Here is a 19703-nt window from a genome sequence, read left to right on the forward strand (position 1 = left end):
TTTTTTCCCCACAGCTTGAACTTAGTTTGCAAGTGAGTCTCGCTCAGCTGAAGTGTGTTCGCAGCCATTATAGCCTCTTTCAGGAGTGTTGCTCATTTAGGGACAGCATCCCTCAGACCTGTAAGCCCTTGTGTCTTGGTATCAAGTATCTCTGTTCCTGTAGCATGCAAATGTGCAACAAAGAGAGAAGTAGCCTTGTACCTTTTTGGAAAAGACACTGAAAACCTAATTCTTGAACAGTGTTATATTCTCTACAACTATCATTTTAATGAAGCACAGTCCCAGTGCAGGCTTTGTTTTGCTGTTGTGATTTATGGTCAATGGGCACATTCAACACTGCTCCAAGGATTGCAGTGAGACTATCCAAGGGACTCCACAGAAACTGATTTGTGTGCAGAAAGCAGTAAAGCAAGAGTAGTCTGGGGTTGAGTTTACTTGTGATGGTGCAGAGCCATAGTGACACAGTCCTGCTCCTTCCAGGACAGAAGCCAGTATCACAGAATGCATTAGATTACTGAAAGCTACTTTGAATCAGGACAAAGAGACTGCCCAAGCAGAACAACAGACAATACTGTTCCTGGAATGTGTGCTAACTGGCATGGACCATGCTGAAAAGTCTCTGTGTAGTACCACGCTTTATTACAGAGATGCACTTTTTGTGCTATATAAATGAACCAACTTGTTCACAGCTAAGCTTACTTACAAGACATTCCATTGCAAATCTGGCTTATGTCCTGTATCATCCTTTCAGATTACCTGGTAGTATATTTGAGGCCATTATTCTGTAGAAGTTTATATAAGCAGACAATAGTTTCTCCTGTTCTGAAGGATGAAGATTTCAGCCTGCATTTCCTTTCATTTCCCTATCATATGAGGTAGCCTCAGCAATAGGCAATATGGAGACAGACGTATTTCAACAAAGGAAACCATAGCAACAATATCTACAGTAAGACTGGAAATATTTCTTTAATAGAAGATACGAAATAACAATATTCTGAATATTTACTGCAAGTTGCTCAATGTCAGGTTCAAGCTGTCTTCCCTGTGGCTTACTGTTTTTTCTGGCAAAATAGTGGAAACATCACTGCCCCATTTAAAATCTTCCTTCTGGAAGAAGACTGCATCTTGTATGGCTGCAAACATATTGCTGGATTTATTTTGAATGCAATGAGAAAGCCTTCACTGCAAAGCCTTGTTTTATGACTAGTTATTTAGGATATCTTATTGCTACCACTATGGTATAATTTTCTGTGTAGATATTCATGACATTAGGTCTACCTAACGTGACATGACAATCTACTTAGCATGACATGAGAGATATATTAGGTAGTGTCTAGACAGATGCCTGGAAAGGGTACGAGGAAGACAAATACCAAGTCCTGATAACCCAGAAAGAGTGGTGTGCTAGACCAGCTCCAAAGCTTCCTGTGATCATAGCTCCCAGGTCTCATTTAGGGAAAGTGCATGAGATCTACTAGACACACTGCATTTTCTTTTATATACCTGTCCTCCAGTGGCACAACATAACAGTACAATTCATTGAGGTTGTCAGTGGGATTTCCTGTCCTGTGTGTGACAGACTTTCCTTTTGCTATGCCACACATAATCCATGAAGTTCATACAGAGTGTCTAATGCAGCTGCAGAATGCTGACCATGGTGGTGAAAAAGGAAGGGTATTGAAGCAGTCTTCTGATATGAGGTAATCTCCTGATACTGGAATATTATGAGACTGGTGCTCTAGTTTGAGACTCCCAACACTGACAGAAGTTGAAAAATAGACTCTTAATTTTGCTAGTTAATCTCAGTGGATTCAACATCATTCTGCACAAATAATTCATGTGGCACAGCTTTGTGTTACATTGTGTTTAATCTTCACTCATTATGTGCAGGGGCTTATTGTAAAACCAATAAATTGTCAACAGCAACTTCTCTGAGAAAGTTAAAAATTGTTTATTTTGTTTTTTAAAAAATTCCCCTTTTAATATTGCACTATGTTGTATATTGTTTTTGCCATCATGCACACACATTACTACTGTTGTGATCAATAATTAACAAGGCTCTTTGTTGTTCATTAACCAGCCCTTTCAAGTTCCCAGATAAATAGAAACAAAGATATTTTCAGGCTCTTTCATTCCAGGCACCTTTTGTGTGTGTATTCTTATGGTAACACATATATGGACAGATGGATAAAGGCCAAAATTTCATATGAAAGCACTTATTAGTCCACTGCTTTGAACTGTACCATTACAGGAAAACCTTACCTTACCTTCAAATTTTCCCCACTTCTAGCATTAAAGTTAACACAGTCTTTGTTTTTTGCCATAGAATCCTATCTAGTTTGCTGCAGTCACCAGAAGCCAACGCTACCTATATGATCATGACAGCTCTAAACTATGCTTTGCACTGTTCGAAAGCAAACATGAATGCATTACTAATCAACAGTTGAAAAGCAGCAGTAAAAGTGTTTGTATCTGCAAAAATAAAACTGTAAGCCAGTTGTTTGCTTTAGGTTTTCATATAGTATATCTTTTTATGAAATTTACCTGTATAAAATACTGTATAAAATAGTGAGCATAAAATCAAAATGTTTGCCTGGGGAAATTTGCCTTATCAAATGTTGTTTAACACAGATGCTGACTCACTTAACTCTGATGGTCAGTTCTTTAAATGAAGGAAACAGCAGAAGCATAGTAAGAACGATATTGCTGTTAATAAAGTCAGCAACTTCACATATAAACTTTAAATCCTCTTGGATAAATAAAATGCCAGTGAACTCTGGTCCTCAGGCTAGATGTAGCAATAAGATTTAACAGACTCTAAGCATACAAAATGTTTTATATAATCTGCAAATTTTAAAAATGATTGATAAGTTTTGAGGGGAGACACACCGTTCCTGAAGTCTAAACTTTTTTTCCAGCAATTACCACTGGGAAGGGATGACTAATTACAGTACTCAGTATGCTGTACAATATATATAGCAGACAAATAAACTTCAGAGTTTTGATTTAGGTGTTCTCCATTTAGTAGAAGGAGCTAATCTATTTTTGGAAAGAGACCGATGTGCCTGCAGGCTGTAGGCTGATGAAAGTCTTCATACTGCGCTTAGTAGAATCAAAACATTTTCTGATGCTGCTGTAAGTCAAAGTCAAAGCTTTTGAATTCAATACAATATGTACAATTACTCAAAGTGCAATTACATTATTATTATTAAAATTGTCATCACTTTAGTTCAGCACTTCAAATAGTTGGCATGCAAAACAGTGTATGGATGTTCTCATAACCCAAGAGATATGTAACTTTCAGCAGAGGTTGAACACGGCAAGACTATAGAGATTTCTATTGCCTTCATATTTTCATTCTCTTAAGCTATCATCTTTTTCTCAAGACTTGATCATATGAAAAATAGTTTTAGAAGCCTATTCTATACTTAGAATTAGTTTTGTCCTTATCTCAAATTGAATTACAGTGTGCAGTATTAAAAAAAATAATATATATATATATATATATTTATCTTAAAATCATAGAACAGTTTGGGTTGGAAGGGACCTTAAAGACCATTTGGTTCCAGCCCCCACCTGCCATGGGCATGGACACCTCCCACTAGACCAGGTTGCTCAAAGCCCCATTCAGCCTGGCCTTGAACACCTCCAGGGATGGGGCATCCACAGCTTCTCTGGGCAACCTGTGAGGCACCACCCTCATAATAATGAACTTTTACCGAATATCTAATCTAAATCTACCCTCTTTTAGTTTAAGGCCATTACGCCTTGTTCTATCACTACAGTCCTTGACCTGAGTCTCTCCCCAGCCTTCCTGTAGGCCCCCTTTAGGTACTAGAAGGCTGCAATAGGGTCTCCTTAGAGCCTTCTCTTCTCTAGGTTGAACAACCCCCATTCCCTCAGCATGTGTTCAGAGGAGAGGTGCTCCAGCCCTCTGATCATCCTTGTGACTCTTCTCTGGAGTTGTTCTTATTTTGGAGATTATATATTATAATATCATATTAAAAGATTATACTATTTTTATTTATTTTTTCCCTCTCATTACTTGAATCGATAATTCAATATTAATAATTCAATATATTAGCTTAGGGATATGGTTTAGTGGGGACTGTTAGTGTTAGGTCAGAGGTTGGACTCGATGATCTTGAGGTCTCTTCCAACCTAGAAATTCTGTGATTCTGTGATTTATGCTAACTGGCAATACGTTAAGTTTAATTCCTCATCTCCGGTCTGTTATACCCATGGCAGTACTTGGTAAGTGATTTCCCCCTGTTTATTTTAACATGTGAGTTTTCTCATCCCTGAATGAGCAAGAAGCCCAGTGGGTGCTTGGCTTCTGGCTGAGGCCAACCCTCCACACAAAGAGCCCTTTCAATGCATACAGATCCTGGGTCTTCAGCTGGTTTTCAAAAGCACTTTTTTTTTTTTTTTTTTTTTAGCAGCAACTTTAGGAATGCTTCAAAACCTACAGTGAACAGGCCAGTGGTTTTGAAGTATGTCATAGCCTGAAACCTGTAGTTATTTTTATAATTTTGTTCTGGTGGCCTTCTGCATTTTCAGATTTAAAACCACCTTCAGATACTAAAAATAAATAAATCTGAATAAATAGTTTCTGAGATGTCTTGGAGAAAATATGGTGAGGTAAACTCATTTTAGAAGGTGTAGGATGAGAAAGGATGGGAAAAGAGCCTGAAATGCCATTGTGAGTTCTTTGCTTCAACTGCAAATGAGAAAAGCTTACAATAGATATCACTGCTTCAGAAACGAGCTTTATACTGACAGCAGCAAATGATGCTTAACATGCTAGGCTATAAAGACTAAAAAACATTTGTTTTCTTCTGTAAGGACCATTTATCTGCTTGTGTTTTTGCAGATGAACTGGTTGTCTTTTATCACTCATTTGCTCTCCTGCACTACCTACCTGAAAATTCCATTTATGTTTCTGAATGCTGAGAAGAATGTGCAATTAACCTACCAAATTGAGTGTTTCACAAAACAGCTTCAAGTTCTGTGCACTGATAATTATGTAAACTCCATCTGTAAGAACTTTTTGGTGATTTCCTAGGAATGTCTTTGGTTTTCACTACTTGATAAATATTTGTATTTATTTTACTGAGGAAAAAAAAAATAGAAAAAAAAATAGATAATGAGCTTAAGATTCAAGTGTGCTCTTTTAACAAAAGCCTATTGAATTCTGCCTGTTAGAGTTCAGACAGCACAGAATTCAAAGCCACTCTAGTGTACTCTATAAAACATATGCTTTTCTTTGATTTGTTGATATTTCCAACAACTGCTGCAGTTAAGTGATGAGTGATGGATGAAGCATTCTCCACATGATCTGGTCCCATAGTCTTGCGCAGCATCGCAGTGTGATGTGAAATGGCTTCTGAGGTCTACCACAGGGGCACCAGTGACTGCTGCCTGGATGGTGCCTGCTCTGTAGAAGTGCTCAAGATGAAGGAGTAAGGATAACTTTTCTAAGTATGGGTGGACATTTCCACCACAACAAAATAAAATATAATAATGGAACAGATGCTATGAAGTCCTAAAAGCACATCTGAAATCCCATTTTTTGTGCACGTGCAGAGACAATGAGGTACAGACTCAATTAAAATGGTTATCTCTGGTCCTAGTACTGAAAACAGTGCAAGGAAGTGTTACTGCAGCATGATGTCCCTGTTCACAATGCTCAGAAAAAAAATACGTTAAAGTCAGAATCTGCAGATTTTTCAGAGCACCAATGAAAAGCTTAGAGAAGATGTAGCAATTACTGCAGTTGTTGTTGGAGCAAGGGAGTATATCGCAGGGATATTTACATATTAACAAAGGAAAAAGCAAGTCTCTTACTCTTTTGAAGAATTCTTGCAGTTGCATTTTTCTCGTTGTTTTCTGTCCAGCCTTCCAATGCATCAATGTGACATCAGTTTTCCCTTCTTTTTTTTTGTGGGTTATCAACTTCATTAAAAGTCTAGAATTTTAATCAAAATCAACAGAGTATGAATTCACCAAATGATCATTTTTCTTCTTTCTTTCCCAACTCCCCAGAAAGACATTCAGCAGCACAAGAAATTCATTATTGAAAGCTTTTTTTTTTTGCCTCTGAAATATTTACTCTAGAGAAGAGTGAGAAAGAGCATATTTTCCTATAAAGAATTTAGTTTGTATAAAGAATGACTTCCGAGTTTTCCTCCTTTCTGTTTTGTCTCCCTTTGTTAGGCATACTCTGTTATATTTCAAAGACTATTTATGCCATGGTGTTAAAAATCTGTGGCATTCTTTGAAAATGTACAAACCATACTTAGTGGTTTTCCTGGCTGTAACAATGTAAAATAAACATCATTTCCTTCAGCAGAAAAATACAACTTCATAACAGACACCCAAGTCAGAGGGTTGGATAAACTTTCAAGTTCTCCCAGAACTCAGAAGAGTTAGGGTTTTCATTGAAGTATCTTTTCTTATAAACCATTCCAACAGTACAACATAAATACATATAGCATGTATTTAAGAAAATATTGAACCCAAGCACATCTCTTTTCAAGTCAATCTTACTGTGATATCAAACAAAATGGGAATAGGCCAATATCAAGTTATAGTTTCAAGACTCAGCAGCTGTAATGGTATTTATGAGAAGGTGAGAATATGGAAGCTGTGAGCCTTTACAATCCATACCTTGACTTTGTCACATGGCTTGGTCCTGCAGCACTAGGCCCTGGGTTGCCTGACCCTGCATGTGCTGCTCCTGGACTTCTAGGGCATAACTCTAACTTTTTGCAGTTTTTGTTTTAATATTTTTTTTTCAGTTCAGTGTTTGTAATAATATGACTGCTCAGTCCATCACAGTAATATTTTTCTATCATGAAAGTGAGTGTGTGTATATATATATATTAGGAGGACATATAAAGGTATAAAACCTTCTGTGGTGGTGTTAGGTGGATTTGTTTTGTTTTCAAGAAAGTTAGCTGGTTTATTAATAAAAATAATAATAACAATAAAAACATTGTAATATTTATGTAGTGTGGAAGAGCCAAGAATAGGGCTCATAGTGAAGTGGGTAGCTAAGCTGCTTGACCATCTATATATATACTTTATGCATGCTTGATACCCTCCCAATCATTCTTATAGTCATCTCCAGCAACAGGAATATAACCCTCAGTCTTTACTGATGGTATGTGCAGGTAGTTTTATCAACTAGCAGAGCTCTGTTGATAAGCCTGGCTAAGGTTTAAATACATTTTACAAGTCTGAGCTACTCCCTCCCTCCCCCCCCACCCCATTTTTTTAAGGGAGATGTTTTCAATAGTTATGTTTCTAACTGGGAAAAGAAGTAAGAAGAAATACTTTTTTTTTTTTTTCCTCAGAATATTGATAATGCACTTTTTGGTTCTTTAAGTTATTCATTGACCATATGTTTTTAGAGCACAGTGTATTTGGACAGCCTACAAATTTCACAAGGATCATTTTGTTATTAATCATATATTCCTGTCACTTCATATTACTCATGCACTCTTAATCCACTTATAAAAGCTATCAGATTTTTCTTTGGCACAGCTTCCCCATTATGGTGAACAATCAGCATTTGAACTATAAGTTAAAGTTTTTAAAGTTTGGATTGACCTGGCTCCATTAGGTAATTATCTCCTTTATTCATAAGAAGCTCTCTCTCTTTTTTTTTTTTTTTTTTTTTTTTTTTTTTTTTTTTTAGAGCACTGTTGTTGGTTTTTCAGTTTCAATATAGTTTAAAGAATGTTTGCATTGGATACATTTAAATCCCTCTGAGTTGAAAACTTTCAAAGGTGTTTGGCTTCTGGCATACTTATGTGGACTAGTAAGTGGGTGACATGCTCAAATTATCTTAGATATCTGGGTCAGCCGTTCTCAAGGATTTACTTGCATTAGGATGTAATTATAATGTATTGTAGTACATTTCCAAATGTTTTTAGTAACTGTGTTAGCTGTAGTGTATATAGCTCTCTGGGACTTGTCTACGGGGTTAGTCATTGTTGCTAATGTGCAAAATGAATGTCTTTGCTAAACAGTGTGCATCGGACTATGATTTTTGCACATCTGTGGCTTGACCCTGAGTATCTATGCATCTCATGCTTCTCCCTCTCATTCTAGTGGTCATCATGTTCTGCCATTAGTAGAAGCCATGGAATATTGTTCTAATGCTTTAGAAACATTTTGTGGCTGTCCTATCTATTTCTGTCCGTGGGATGTAATCCTTCCCAGTAATTCAAAAGAATTGGCAGTTCACAAGTGTCTTGGGTGGCAGTTCATACATATATATATATGTCTGTGTGTGTGAAGTTTTGGATTCTGCAAAGTGCTAGGAAAATAAATAGAGAAATTAAAACTTGCTTTATTAAACCATGCTGATGATACAAAACCCACTTTGGCTGTGTATCCAAACTTGCTCTCTATTCCTAACCCAAATCTTTGCTATTTGAATGATGCAGAAGTAAAGACATCAGAGGACTGGTGGAGGAAGTTATCCTATGTTATTTAACAAAGAATGAATAGTTTATGCTTCTCCTCCTCAACTTTTCCATAAGTCTCTAATAGAAAACAGAAGTGGGGTTTCTGAGCCTTTGCTTTTCTTTGACTCTCGCATGTTATTTTTGAGATAATTCAGACTGAGTCAGTTACCCTGTTGTAAAGCCTGAGAAACTGCACTGACTGCACTAACTGTGCTGGGGTGGGTGTAACTGTAGAAGGAGAATTTGGCAGCATGGCTGAGAACAGGAACTAGCAAATAAGACTGCATGTAACTTGGGTAACAGGGAAAAAGGAGAGATGTGCAAACCCACTCCAGCCTGATGCTTTGACCACTAGTTCATCCCCTTGAACTGGAGTTTTAATACCACATATAGAAAAACAGCAAATACAAGCTGACAAGCCCATTGACACCTTGATACCATCGTACAACTCATTTCTGTTCAGCTGGAGCATTGTCCCTACCCCTGCCTGTAAAGTTCATGTCTTAGCTGTAGTGTTATTAACCATTTTTTCCTCAAATAGATGATATTTCTGAGTATGCTATTTCCACTCCTAATCAGCCCACACTGGAGTGTGTGAATCTGGTAATTTGCCACTGGTTGTGGTGATTGCCTGCATTCAAAGAGATCCTGAGGAGTAATGCCAGGTTCTTTTCCCTATCGTTTTGTCATCTCCAAAGAATTGGTGGCATTCAACTTTCCTCTTTCTACATTCTTCCCACTAAGTCTCCAACCAGCATGGTTGTGTTACTGGTCACCACATCCAGACCTCTGTTTATCCCAGGGTTCTGGGAGATTTTTAGTATAAACTCAAATCTGTTCCTATGTGAGCATTACAATGATTCTCAGTGATGCAGGTAAAGAACACACTATTATTTGTACCAAATAATTGATTTCTGGAAAGTGAATCCTTTAATAAACCTCTATAAATAAAAAAGTTTTGCTTTTCCCCAGCCCAAGAAACTAAAAACATTGTGCATTATCATTAGTTTGCAGGAGAAAAAAAAAAAAAATAGCGAAAACATTCCTGTAATATGAAGACGCATTTTTTTTTTTACCCTAAAGTAAAAAACTGAAATAACTCTCTTTAACATAATAAGATTTTAGAAATCTCCTTGCAAAAGCTTGCAAAATCAGTCTAAATTAACTGCATTATTCATCCTGATGTCTTCACTATTCTTTCCGTGGCTATAGAGCCTGCAAGAAAAAGGACCAAATATGAAGCACAGCATGTCTGGAAAAAGAAGCTTTAAAATAGCACTTGGCATTTTCCAGTTTATTGCACTGAATGTTAATACACATTGGGAATTCATAAACACAGAGAAATGATTTAGATTTCCCTTCCCGTATAACAAGCACAGCAGGACAGAGAAGTGCAAAACCTGATATTATGGTGTTTACAGCTGGGATCCAATTATGTGAATACTATTTTAATCTCAGCTAGTGTCTTGCTTATACACTGGGTTGTACCTTATTCAGCCTACTAGGAAAGGTTGAGTGAAGAACATACGGGACACCTTTAGATTAGCAGATTCAGTTACTAGTATGCACGGCTACGTGTACGCAAGTTACTTAAAGGAGATAAATCCATGGACCCACAAGCTGGCATGTGACTGCCCAGCTTGCTCCTGTTTTTGTCGTGCCCCCTAGCCCAGTTCTGGTCAATGCCAATTAGTGCTCTCCCTGGGAATAGCCTGGGGGCAGCAAAGGTCAGCAAAGGCTCCCAGTTGGTGCTGCAGTCCTGTTCTCTCTATTTTAGGAAATGAAGAGAGCATGGCTGCAAGGACATGAGCTATGCTCTGACACTTACCCCCAGGGCCCGCAAGCAGGCACAGCTTGTTCTAGTAACTCGTATAGGCATATCCCATGTAAATAGCACCATTTTAGCTACATGAGCAATTCCATGGGGCTTCTGGTGAGCTCCCTTTAAATCCAGCTCCCTTCAGATCCCTCACATGCTGTAGTCCCCTGCTCTGGTGTCTGGATTACAGCTCACTCAACTCCAGCAAGATGCTGTGTCCTGTGGCCCATAGAGTCAGTTACAGCACAGCCCATAGCTGCAGGCAGTGAAATAACCACCCACTGATGAAGCTGCTGGCTATGTTAGGAGCTGTATTCAGAGAGGGTTAAAGGTGGAAAGGTGCTAAAGCACACTTTGCCTTTCTTTTGAACTGGCATCCTCATTTTCAACAGAAAGGAGGTGTGATTGATGTACTCTCTCTATATTTGACAGTGCTAATCTCCAAGGTGCCTCGCTCTGCCAAAGGTACCATGGTGCCATCACCTTGGTGGCACTTGTCAGTGAAATGCAAAAGCTCTCTTAAGAGCAAATTCAATATATGTACACACACACACACATGAATTCATTGATAACTCCTTAGTCATTTTGGTTTCCTTTCTGCACAAGGGTTAGATAAGTAACACTCCCTCTTTACAGTTTTATTTATGCTTTTTAAATGTCACCAAAAAAATGTTGAAGCTGTTTATTTGTCATGAAATTATTTACCTATCAGCTTCCTTCTCTTTTGGTTTGGTCTAGAATTTTGGGAAAAGAAAAAAAAAAAAAAAAGAAAAAAATTTTTGACTAACTAAAAGTTGTACATTTGCCTAAAAAACAAAACAAAACAAAAGACAATCCATCTGAATGCAGTGAGATGATTTCATGTGATTCTAGCTAAATTAAACAACCTGGAAAACATCTCTGGCAGATGGGATGCAAAGTTATAATGCAAAGGGAAGCCAACCCTCATTCAAAGGAAAAATATTCTCTGTTATCCCTCTGGCAGGTTACATGCTATCTAGACACGTGAGTGAAATTCCTAAGTGAAATTCCTAATTGATTTCCATTTCACAAACTGACCGGCACAGAAATACCTTTTTAGCCTTGCTTCGGTAATGTATCTTTAACCAAGGCTTCCCAGTCAATGCAAAGTACTTGCACAAATTTTGTTATATATCTCTAACATTTTAGTTGTCCATGGCAGAACATCATGAAAATGCTGATTACATCCATGGGACATCATGCAGTGCCATCCAAAAAGATCCAGTCCTGGAAGCTCCAGACATCATCAGCCAGGGGTTTGAGCTAACCAGCCATGCTCTGATGCAAGAGCTAGAGCAGAAAGCCCCCCTAATGTGACTGTGCTGGTTCCCAGACTAAGAAGTTCTGCATGATGCTGCCTGGCAAAACACAGACACATCCCTAGCATAAATATTTTTACATAATTTTTTTCCTTTCTATTTAATGGTATATGACTTTAGAATGACAGAGACTCACTAGTGCATTTTTTTTTGCTAGCAGTATAATTTTGTGTATGGTTTTCAAACTCCTCATGCACCAAATTGTGTTCCTGTCTAAGGCATGGCTTTGAAAGCACCAGACTACTGTCAGGTGTCCTCAAAATTATTCTTTTTTTTTTTTTTATTGTGGCTGTCACCATTTTCTCCTATTTATTTTCTCTACAAAAGACTCATTACTGATTGAGTTTTCATGTACTGCAAGCCTATTCTTTCATTTACACAAAAATTTGAGAATGTAAATCTTGATTCATCTCCATCACCATATACTTCATTCTCATAGTCCTTTCTCTCTCATCTCCCACTGTATAAGTAAAAATGTTACTTTTGTATTTTACCGATTGCCTGCAGCATTTAATCTCTACCTTTAACTTAGAGGGTTTTTTTTTAGCATTCAGAATCAAAATTACAACTGGTAAAAAAAGCCTGGTGGTAGTAATAGTAGTAGTAGTAGTAGCAATAATAATAATAATGTTTGACTCAATATAGAATTATATGTAGATAAAGACACTTCTACATTTAATCCAACAATTTCTTCATCTTTACTGTTACATATATTGTCAGTTAGTTTTCACTTTAGCTGGTAAATTGGCAAATATCCTGGACATTACTGAGAAAGCAAATGTTTTTATGTTCCATGACATATATAAATTTTCTTTAATATAGTTTTTGCGCCTTTTTAGAATTGAGAGCCTTCTTGAAACCTTGTGAGCAGAGCAACAGCCATTACACACACACATAACAGTACGAAGCTGTGTATCTCAGAAGAGATAATTAAATAATAGGATTTCAGCACTGGACACTGTTGTGGCAAGTAGGGGTTCCAAACTGTAAACAACCTCATCCCTGGATGTGCTTGTTTATCAACTAGATGGACTCTGCTTCCATAATACTCTTGTGATCACCGCATTCATTGTGCTCATTTATACGTTCAAAAATCAAATAGCTACTGAAGCTACTAAGCTTATCAAAACATTTACTGCAGTTACATTTATGCATGTTTGAGATGTCTGCCAAAAAGAAGCACATCAGATGCACTGCATAAATATATTTGTTTAGAGCCAGGTCTTAAGCCTAACCAGTGTGGGCAATTCAGCAGTGTCCTTTAAAACTGGCTGAGAGTCGCAGCCGTAGAAAGCAGGAGATGATCATTCAGTTGAATCTATTAGCTGGGCTTTGGGTACCAAAAGGGGTACAGAGAAAAAGAAGGTTTCAACAAGAGCCCTTGGGAAGGAGGGAGGAAGGGAGGGGTGAAGAGATGCTTCATCTGTCTTTGACATCTTGCCCAGGATAGGGCTTCTGCCCCAGACATTGCTTTGACCATAATGCCACTTAAGAGGGAACGAGCAGGAATGATTTCCCAACCTTCCCACTCTTTGTTCATGCCCTCTGTCTGGAAACTTTAGCTGGAGATGAAGACTGAACTCCATTAAATATTTACAATATTTTAAAACTCAGTATACATATGATAGCACTAAATTCATATCATATTAGACAGACCTTAACACAGATTGCTATTATTACATAAAATTGCTATTATTATATAGAAATCTATTGCAAATGGATTTTTAAATCAACTGAATACTGTTCTGACAACTGTGAAATGATTAGCTATGTAAAATAAGATGAGGATAATGGTAATCTCATAAAGGTATCATGTCATACATTTGCAGCGATTACGAAAGCTTTCATTAAAGTCTTCTTGCTCTCTTTTATGGGCCTGAATTGTATTTCTCCTGTACAGGGATAAGTGTAGAATTGTAACATTGTACTTGTGAAGCAAATGAAACTGGGAGAATTTCACCATACTGTTCTACTGGCCACAGCCCTGAAGAATTTGAATTTACTACACTACCACAAGCACATAGGGAAACTCATCTGCATTGACTCTTGCAGTTTTGATTAATTTTTATTATTGCAATAGTGGTAAAAAGCAATAAACTAAACTAAAAAATAAAATAAAATAAAGTAAAATAAAATAAAATAAAATAAAATATAATATAAAATTAAATTAAAATAAAATAAAATAAAATAAAATAAAATAAAATAAAATAAAATAAAATAAAATAAAAATAAAAATCAATGCTTAAAAAATCAACAAGAAAAATAATGGAAGTAACTGTCTTCAGCAGATTAAGGCTTTAAGTAAAGTCTTATCCTTTTTAAGTATGTACAAGCTTGTACAGGAAAATTCTATGTCAACCTTACTTAACTCAATGAAAATCAGTAACATAATTTTCTGAGTTTCCTGTCCCTTTGTATTTCCATTTTTCATTGCCATTTTAGTTTCCATTTGAGTTTTCTTTCTCCAAGCACTTTGGCAACATCTTTAAAAGAGCATTTCAGCACTTAAAGAGTAAAAAAAAAGATAAATCAGTGTAATGGGATATAGCAAGCTATAAACTTTGGAATTCCACTTTCAATTTAATTTCCACTTTTTTTTTTTTTTTTTGAGGTACAAGTTCATAATTTCTAAAGAAATGTGTTTTTGTAGATTACAGTTTCTTTAGATACTTTGCAAGTTTCTTCTCTTTGCATTCTAAATCAAAATCGCTTTTTAAATTAATTTAAGTGACGACTTTTAATCATCTCTATTAAAAATTGTCTTGAACTTGACAAGAAAATAGAAAAGATTATAAAGGCTGAAATTTTCCACCACCTTTTGCCAGAATTTATCAGTCTGCATCCCTAGTAGCCTACAGATTATATATAGCACTTTTTATCTTCAGGGAAAGAACTGTTAATTTGCAGATCTTTCCTTTTCCTTTCCTTTCCTTTCCTTTCCTTTCCTTTCCTTTCCTTTCCTTTCCTTTCCTTTCCTTTCCTTTCCTTTCCTTTCCTTTCCTTTCCTTTCCTTTCCTTTCCTTTCCTTTCCTTTCCTTTCCTTTCCTTTCCTTTCCTTTCCTTTCCTTTCCTTTCCTTTCCTTTCCTTTCCTTTCCTTTCCTTTCCTTTCCTTTCCTTTCCTTTCCTTTCCTTTCCTTTCCTTTCCTTTCCTTTCCTTTCCTTGCATGCTTTTCTGACACTTGATTGTTCTCTGGTATATTAAAATGCAAGTCCCTCCTTTTTGGCTTTTGCATAATTTAAATAATTGCCTGAATAAAGCATGTGAATTATGGCTTTCACATTTCCCAGTTCAATCATGCTAATTTATCTTCTGGCAGAGAGTTTCAAACAAAATTACTGTCTCATTCTGAGATGTGATGTTAATAAAAGATATTAATTACTTTTTAGAAGTCGTATTTCTTTATCCAGGCTGCAAATTTATAACGGGATTTGCCAGAAAAGAACATGCTCTGCTTTAGTTCTCTCTCCTCTGACATACATGCAATTTCTCTCACCCAGACTCATCCAAAAATGCCTTTTAATCTCACTCTCAATGAAAACTTTTCCATTTATTTCTTCCTTATCCTCAACCACCAGTGGTTCCTTCACTTTCTTTAATGTCATTTAGCATACATTTTCTTTGAAAATCCATCCTCCTAGCTTTGAAAGTGTGTATGAAGATCTCTGGGGTCTAATCAAACCAAATGGATTCTATTCTGCAGACTATATTCTACACTTTCTGAACATCAAGGAGATCCTTTCTTGTTAAGTTTCATATGCTTTGCTAGTAAACCTTGCAATTTTAACTAAAATTTTAACAGAAAAGTGCATGTAATTAAAAAGTACTGAGTAAAAGTGACAAATGCCTATCAAAGGTTTTATAAAGCATGAATTTTCACCATTTAGCAAGCAGATCTCTTCAGATTTAGGTATCTGCAGGTATGTGTCTGGGAAAGCATGTCTAGATTGGTTTTTCAGTGCCAAATATAAACACAAAGAACTTGTTTAAGAACTTTGCAAACTTGTTTCTGCTTTTCTAATGGGTGGTTGGGAGGAGAAACATTGTGATTTTTTTAGGTCTATTCATCTTCTATTACAGTCTTTTCTGCATGTAACTTGGAATCTTAACCTAAAAATATCCTTTCACATCTAAAGAGCATTTGTTTTTGATATGGAACAGAACTTTTGAAACTTGTGGATAGGAAATGTATTTTCATTACAGGTTTAAAATGTTCTATTTTCATCAGTAATAGTTGAGTGAGAGAAAAAGGCACATTAAGGTTCCTGGGTTTGGGTGGACTTTTTTCGCTCTCACAAGGGATTTGGGGGGGTGTAGGTCTATTTATACATACAATGGGTAGGAACATTCTTTGCACTAGCCAGAACTATTAAGTCTTTCATCTTCATCTAAGCAATAAAGATAAATTTTCTGTTCACTTCTACCACTTGGAAAAAAATAAAAAGCAGGCTCTTTCAATGCAATATCAGTGTACTATTCTAAATAAATTTTTCGTAATGGAGACAAGGAATCTGCTTTAAATTGATAGTGAGATAATTTGCTGTGGAAGATGGGGCTAACAATTTTTTAACCTCTTCATTCAGTGGAACAGAGACAGTAGAATATTCTGGCTGCAGATTCTGCAGCAATGAAAGAGAATTTATCACAGACTTGCTCTCTCACTGTAAACAACAATGATAGAAGAAAATTAATTGACCTTTTCAAATAGCATCTCTGACCCAGAGATGCAAAGCAAGCAGCAAAGAGACAAACACATTGTGTTTTCAAATGATGCTGGAGCAAGTTGGAAAAAAAATATGCAAAAAATAAAGGACCAGATATAAAAACATAAAGATCTTTCACTCTATTGTTACCCAATATAAAAATATGATCTCTTGTCCTTTTGTTTGTTTGCACACCATTTGTTGATCTCTTCTCTCTGGTGACCAGCAACAGGACTGAAGGGAATGACGTGGAGCTGGGACAGTGGAGTGTCAGGCTGGCTGTTAGGAAAAGGTTCTGCACCAAGGAGGTGGTCAGGCACTGGAATAGGGTCTGAGCCTGCTGGTTCAAGAAGCGTTTGGACAACGCTTTCAGACACAAGATGTGATTTTTTTTTGGGGGGGGGGTATGGTCTTTTTGGGACCCAGGAATTGGACTCGATGATCTTTGTGAGTCCCTTCCAACTTATATTCCATGGGATATTCCATGGTTCTATGATTTATTCTCTGCATTTTGCTTATTCATTCTCATTCCAAGCAAAGCAAGAACTGGATTATACAGAAACTCCCGCTAACACATCGTTCATATCTGCGTTAGTTTTAAACTTTCTTTGAATTCTACTACTGTTCTTCAAGCCACCTGGTGCTGTCTGAAAGCAGCAAATGATGATGTGTTTCCTTCACTACCTTTGTTCTTTCAGAATGCTTTCATTGCATTCTGTACTTGGTTTAAGTATGAATTCAAAGTGCAAGTAGTAATTGTGGTAGTATTCTATCAGCTTTGTGTATTAACTTTAGGCATTGCTTGAACTTCCCGTGGAGTGAGAACTGCCTTCTCCTGGGTGTGCCATTTGCACAGTGATAAATGGGCACATTCTTGCAATGGAGCTCGACGCAGCTGCCAGCAGCCTTACTTCTGCAACAGGGAACAGTGTGGCAGTGTGTCTGTTAGCATGTCCAGTCTGTCAAGCTCCTCTGCATTTATTAGCTTGGACTCAGAACTACAATCACATGCTCTCATGTGGTCATGTAGGTTTTCGAATTATTATGTATTTATTTTGGGGATGGAGGCAGAACAAAATGTGTCTGATTAAGGTGTGGGGAATGTTGACTTCCGGCTGGTAGCAATTTGTTTAGACAAAGTGTTTGTTTAGACAAACTGTCTGTTATATTCTAAGCTCTCTCCCTTCTTGGCCCTTATTCTACAAAATTCTGTAATATAATGAACTTTTTGTCTGAAAGACAAAAATTGGTACTAATTGGTGCTTGCTACCTCACAAAATCACTTTTCTCTTGTATTTCTGTACTACCGCATAAACTGGTCACTATTCTGTGATCTTCTTAAAACAAGCCTTGTATCTTTGCATTTTAAACAGAGCCAGTCTCCTTTTTGCTTTATTTTTAGTTTCTTAAAACAATGATTATTCTCTTGACTTTTGCTCTGGAGAATAGTTTTCATTTATTTGTTGTCCTCAACTTTGTGTTCTCCTCAGAACTAGGAAGGTGAAGATCTGAAATTCATACTGGGCCTGATCCTGCAGTGAATAGTGGTAAAACCAGAGTTAAGAAGAATGGGAAAAAATCATGTTATCATATTTAATCCTGAGAGCAATACCACCAAGGCAAATGGAAGAGCACAGTTCTTCTCCAGTGTAAGAGTAACTTATTAACTTTCATTTTAATTTACATTCTTTGAGTTAATTGTAATTTTAATTCCTTTATATTTTATGAATTCTTGTCAAAGATTCACTTATAAAAGAGAAAGGATGCCATGCATGTTTAATTAATAAATTGGGGAAAAGCTTTATACATGTATCTATGTACAAGAAAACAGACTCAGTCATTGTGAGGAAGTCAGAAGCAGACTTCACTGTTAACATCTTGGCAGAAACTTAAGATTTTATGAAGCTCAGTTCAAATATTTGTTTCAGAGGACATACTGCAAATGCTCAATTTATATAATACGTGAGAAATAATTTTCAAAAGGATGAAATTTTGCTCACTTTTTGATTAAAAAAAAAAAAAAAAGAAACCTCAGAAATGTGTATAAGAACCTTCAACATGAGGAATATATGAAAACTATCTAGTGAAAGAACATCAGCCTTTAATTGATCCAAGTGATCCAAGCACCACATAACAGGGCAATGTACAAAGCATGCATTTAGCAGCCTTAGGTAGGTTCTGGGAAGAAAGGGAGCCAACACCATACACACTTATAAAAGCAGTATTTTAAAATAAGCAATGACTTCTAGGGATGAGTGCGTTGTGTGTCAGATGTGTCAGTGGTGAAAATACAAGTCTGCAGGATGAACACAAGATTGCATAGCCTATAAAATGAAATGATAAACAAAAAAGACAGCTCCAAGCTGAAAGTAACCAACATATTTCAGTGTTAGATCTATTTTTAATTTTCCTTCTGCCCACAGTTTGTAAATATGCTAAAAGATAGTGCAGAGGAATGGAAAAAATTCCAACACCCTTAGACCAGCAGTAGTGATCTAATTAAAAAAGATTTTGAATGGTCTTCCAGCCCAAGAACAGGCTGAGAAAACTACTAACTGTCTCTCAGTCTCTAACTTCCAAGGGTCTCCAGCAGGGCTGAGATAAAAATTTAGAGGTTTATTTAGTCCTTTTGGAACTCTTTTTTTTAGCTTTTTTAGCCCATGAAGGCAGCTTTCTATCCTGCAGTGAAAATTCTAAATGAGAAACAATGAGAATAACTCATTCTGCTTTCTTGCTGACAGAACTTTTAGTTTTGCCATGCAAATTAAACACCCCAAAATTCAGCCATTTATTCCATGTGCTTAGGAACACCTTAGGTAGGTGCTAAGGAACAAATCAGTAAAAGCCTCTCCCTGATCCTAGGTACATTATGTAAATACAGATTAGCTTCATTATAACTAGTATAAGAGAGACACACGAACAGTTTTTTCATATACTCATTTCCATTCCCATTGTCAGTCCCCAAGATGGAATGTTATAACTCTGAAATGAGCCTGTCACTTATATAATTTGAAACCTACTTACTATAGAGCTTGCAAGCATACTACTCCTACACACATGCACTCCTAGTCAAATTAACCTTCAAGTCAATGAATATTTAATTTCAAAATTATTTTCAGCATCTTATCTCTCCACAGTAAGTGTGCACTGGATAATAATATAGCTGATGTGGTGCTAAATTCTCTGAGGCACAAGAGAAGAAGTAAAAAGGGCTATAGACCAACTAACAGCGTATCTGATGGTCTGTCCTGCATGGAGAAAACCCAAGTCCAGAGATAAAAAGTGGTAACACAGACAGAAGGACAGAGAAACTCAAGAAGACATAAAAAACATTCTTTCCCACCTTGACAGGAGCACTACAAACA

At 36.7% G+C, this 19703-nt stretch overlaps 1 protein-coding gene across 2 annotated transcripts in view; it reads left to right on the top strand.

Moving 5' to 3' along the window:
* The window catches only part of MAP9 (microtubule associated protein 9), a 70095-nt gene that overhangs the window by 4550 nt on the left and 45842 nt on the right, over positions 1-19703 (top strand). For both annotated transcript variants that reach the window (XM_082758606.1, XM_082758607.1), the window contains exon 2: positions 17829-17987. In XM_082758606.1, coding sequence (XP_082614732.1) covers positions 17907-17987 — 81 coding nt within the window. In that variant the 5' untranslated portion in view covers positions 17829-17906. The remainder of the gene's footprint in view (positions 1-17828; positions 17988-19703) is intronic.

The sequence above is a fragment of the Aythya marila genome (assembly GCF_965140915.1).
Source record: "Aythya marila genome assembly, chromosome: 4".
NCBI lineage: Eukaryota > Metazoa > Chordata > Aves > Anseriformes > Anatidae > Aythya > Aythya marila.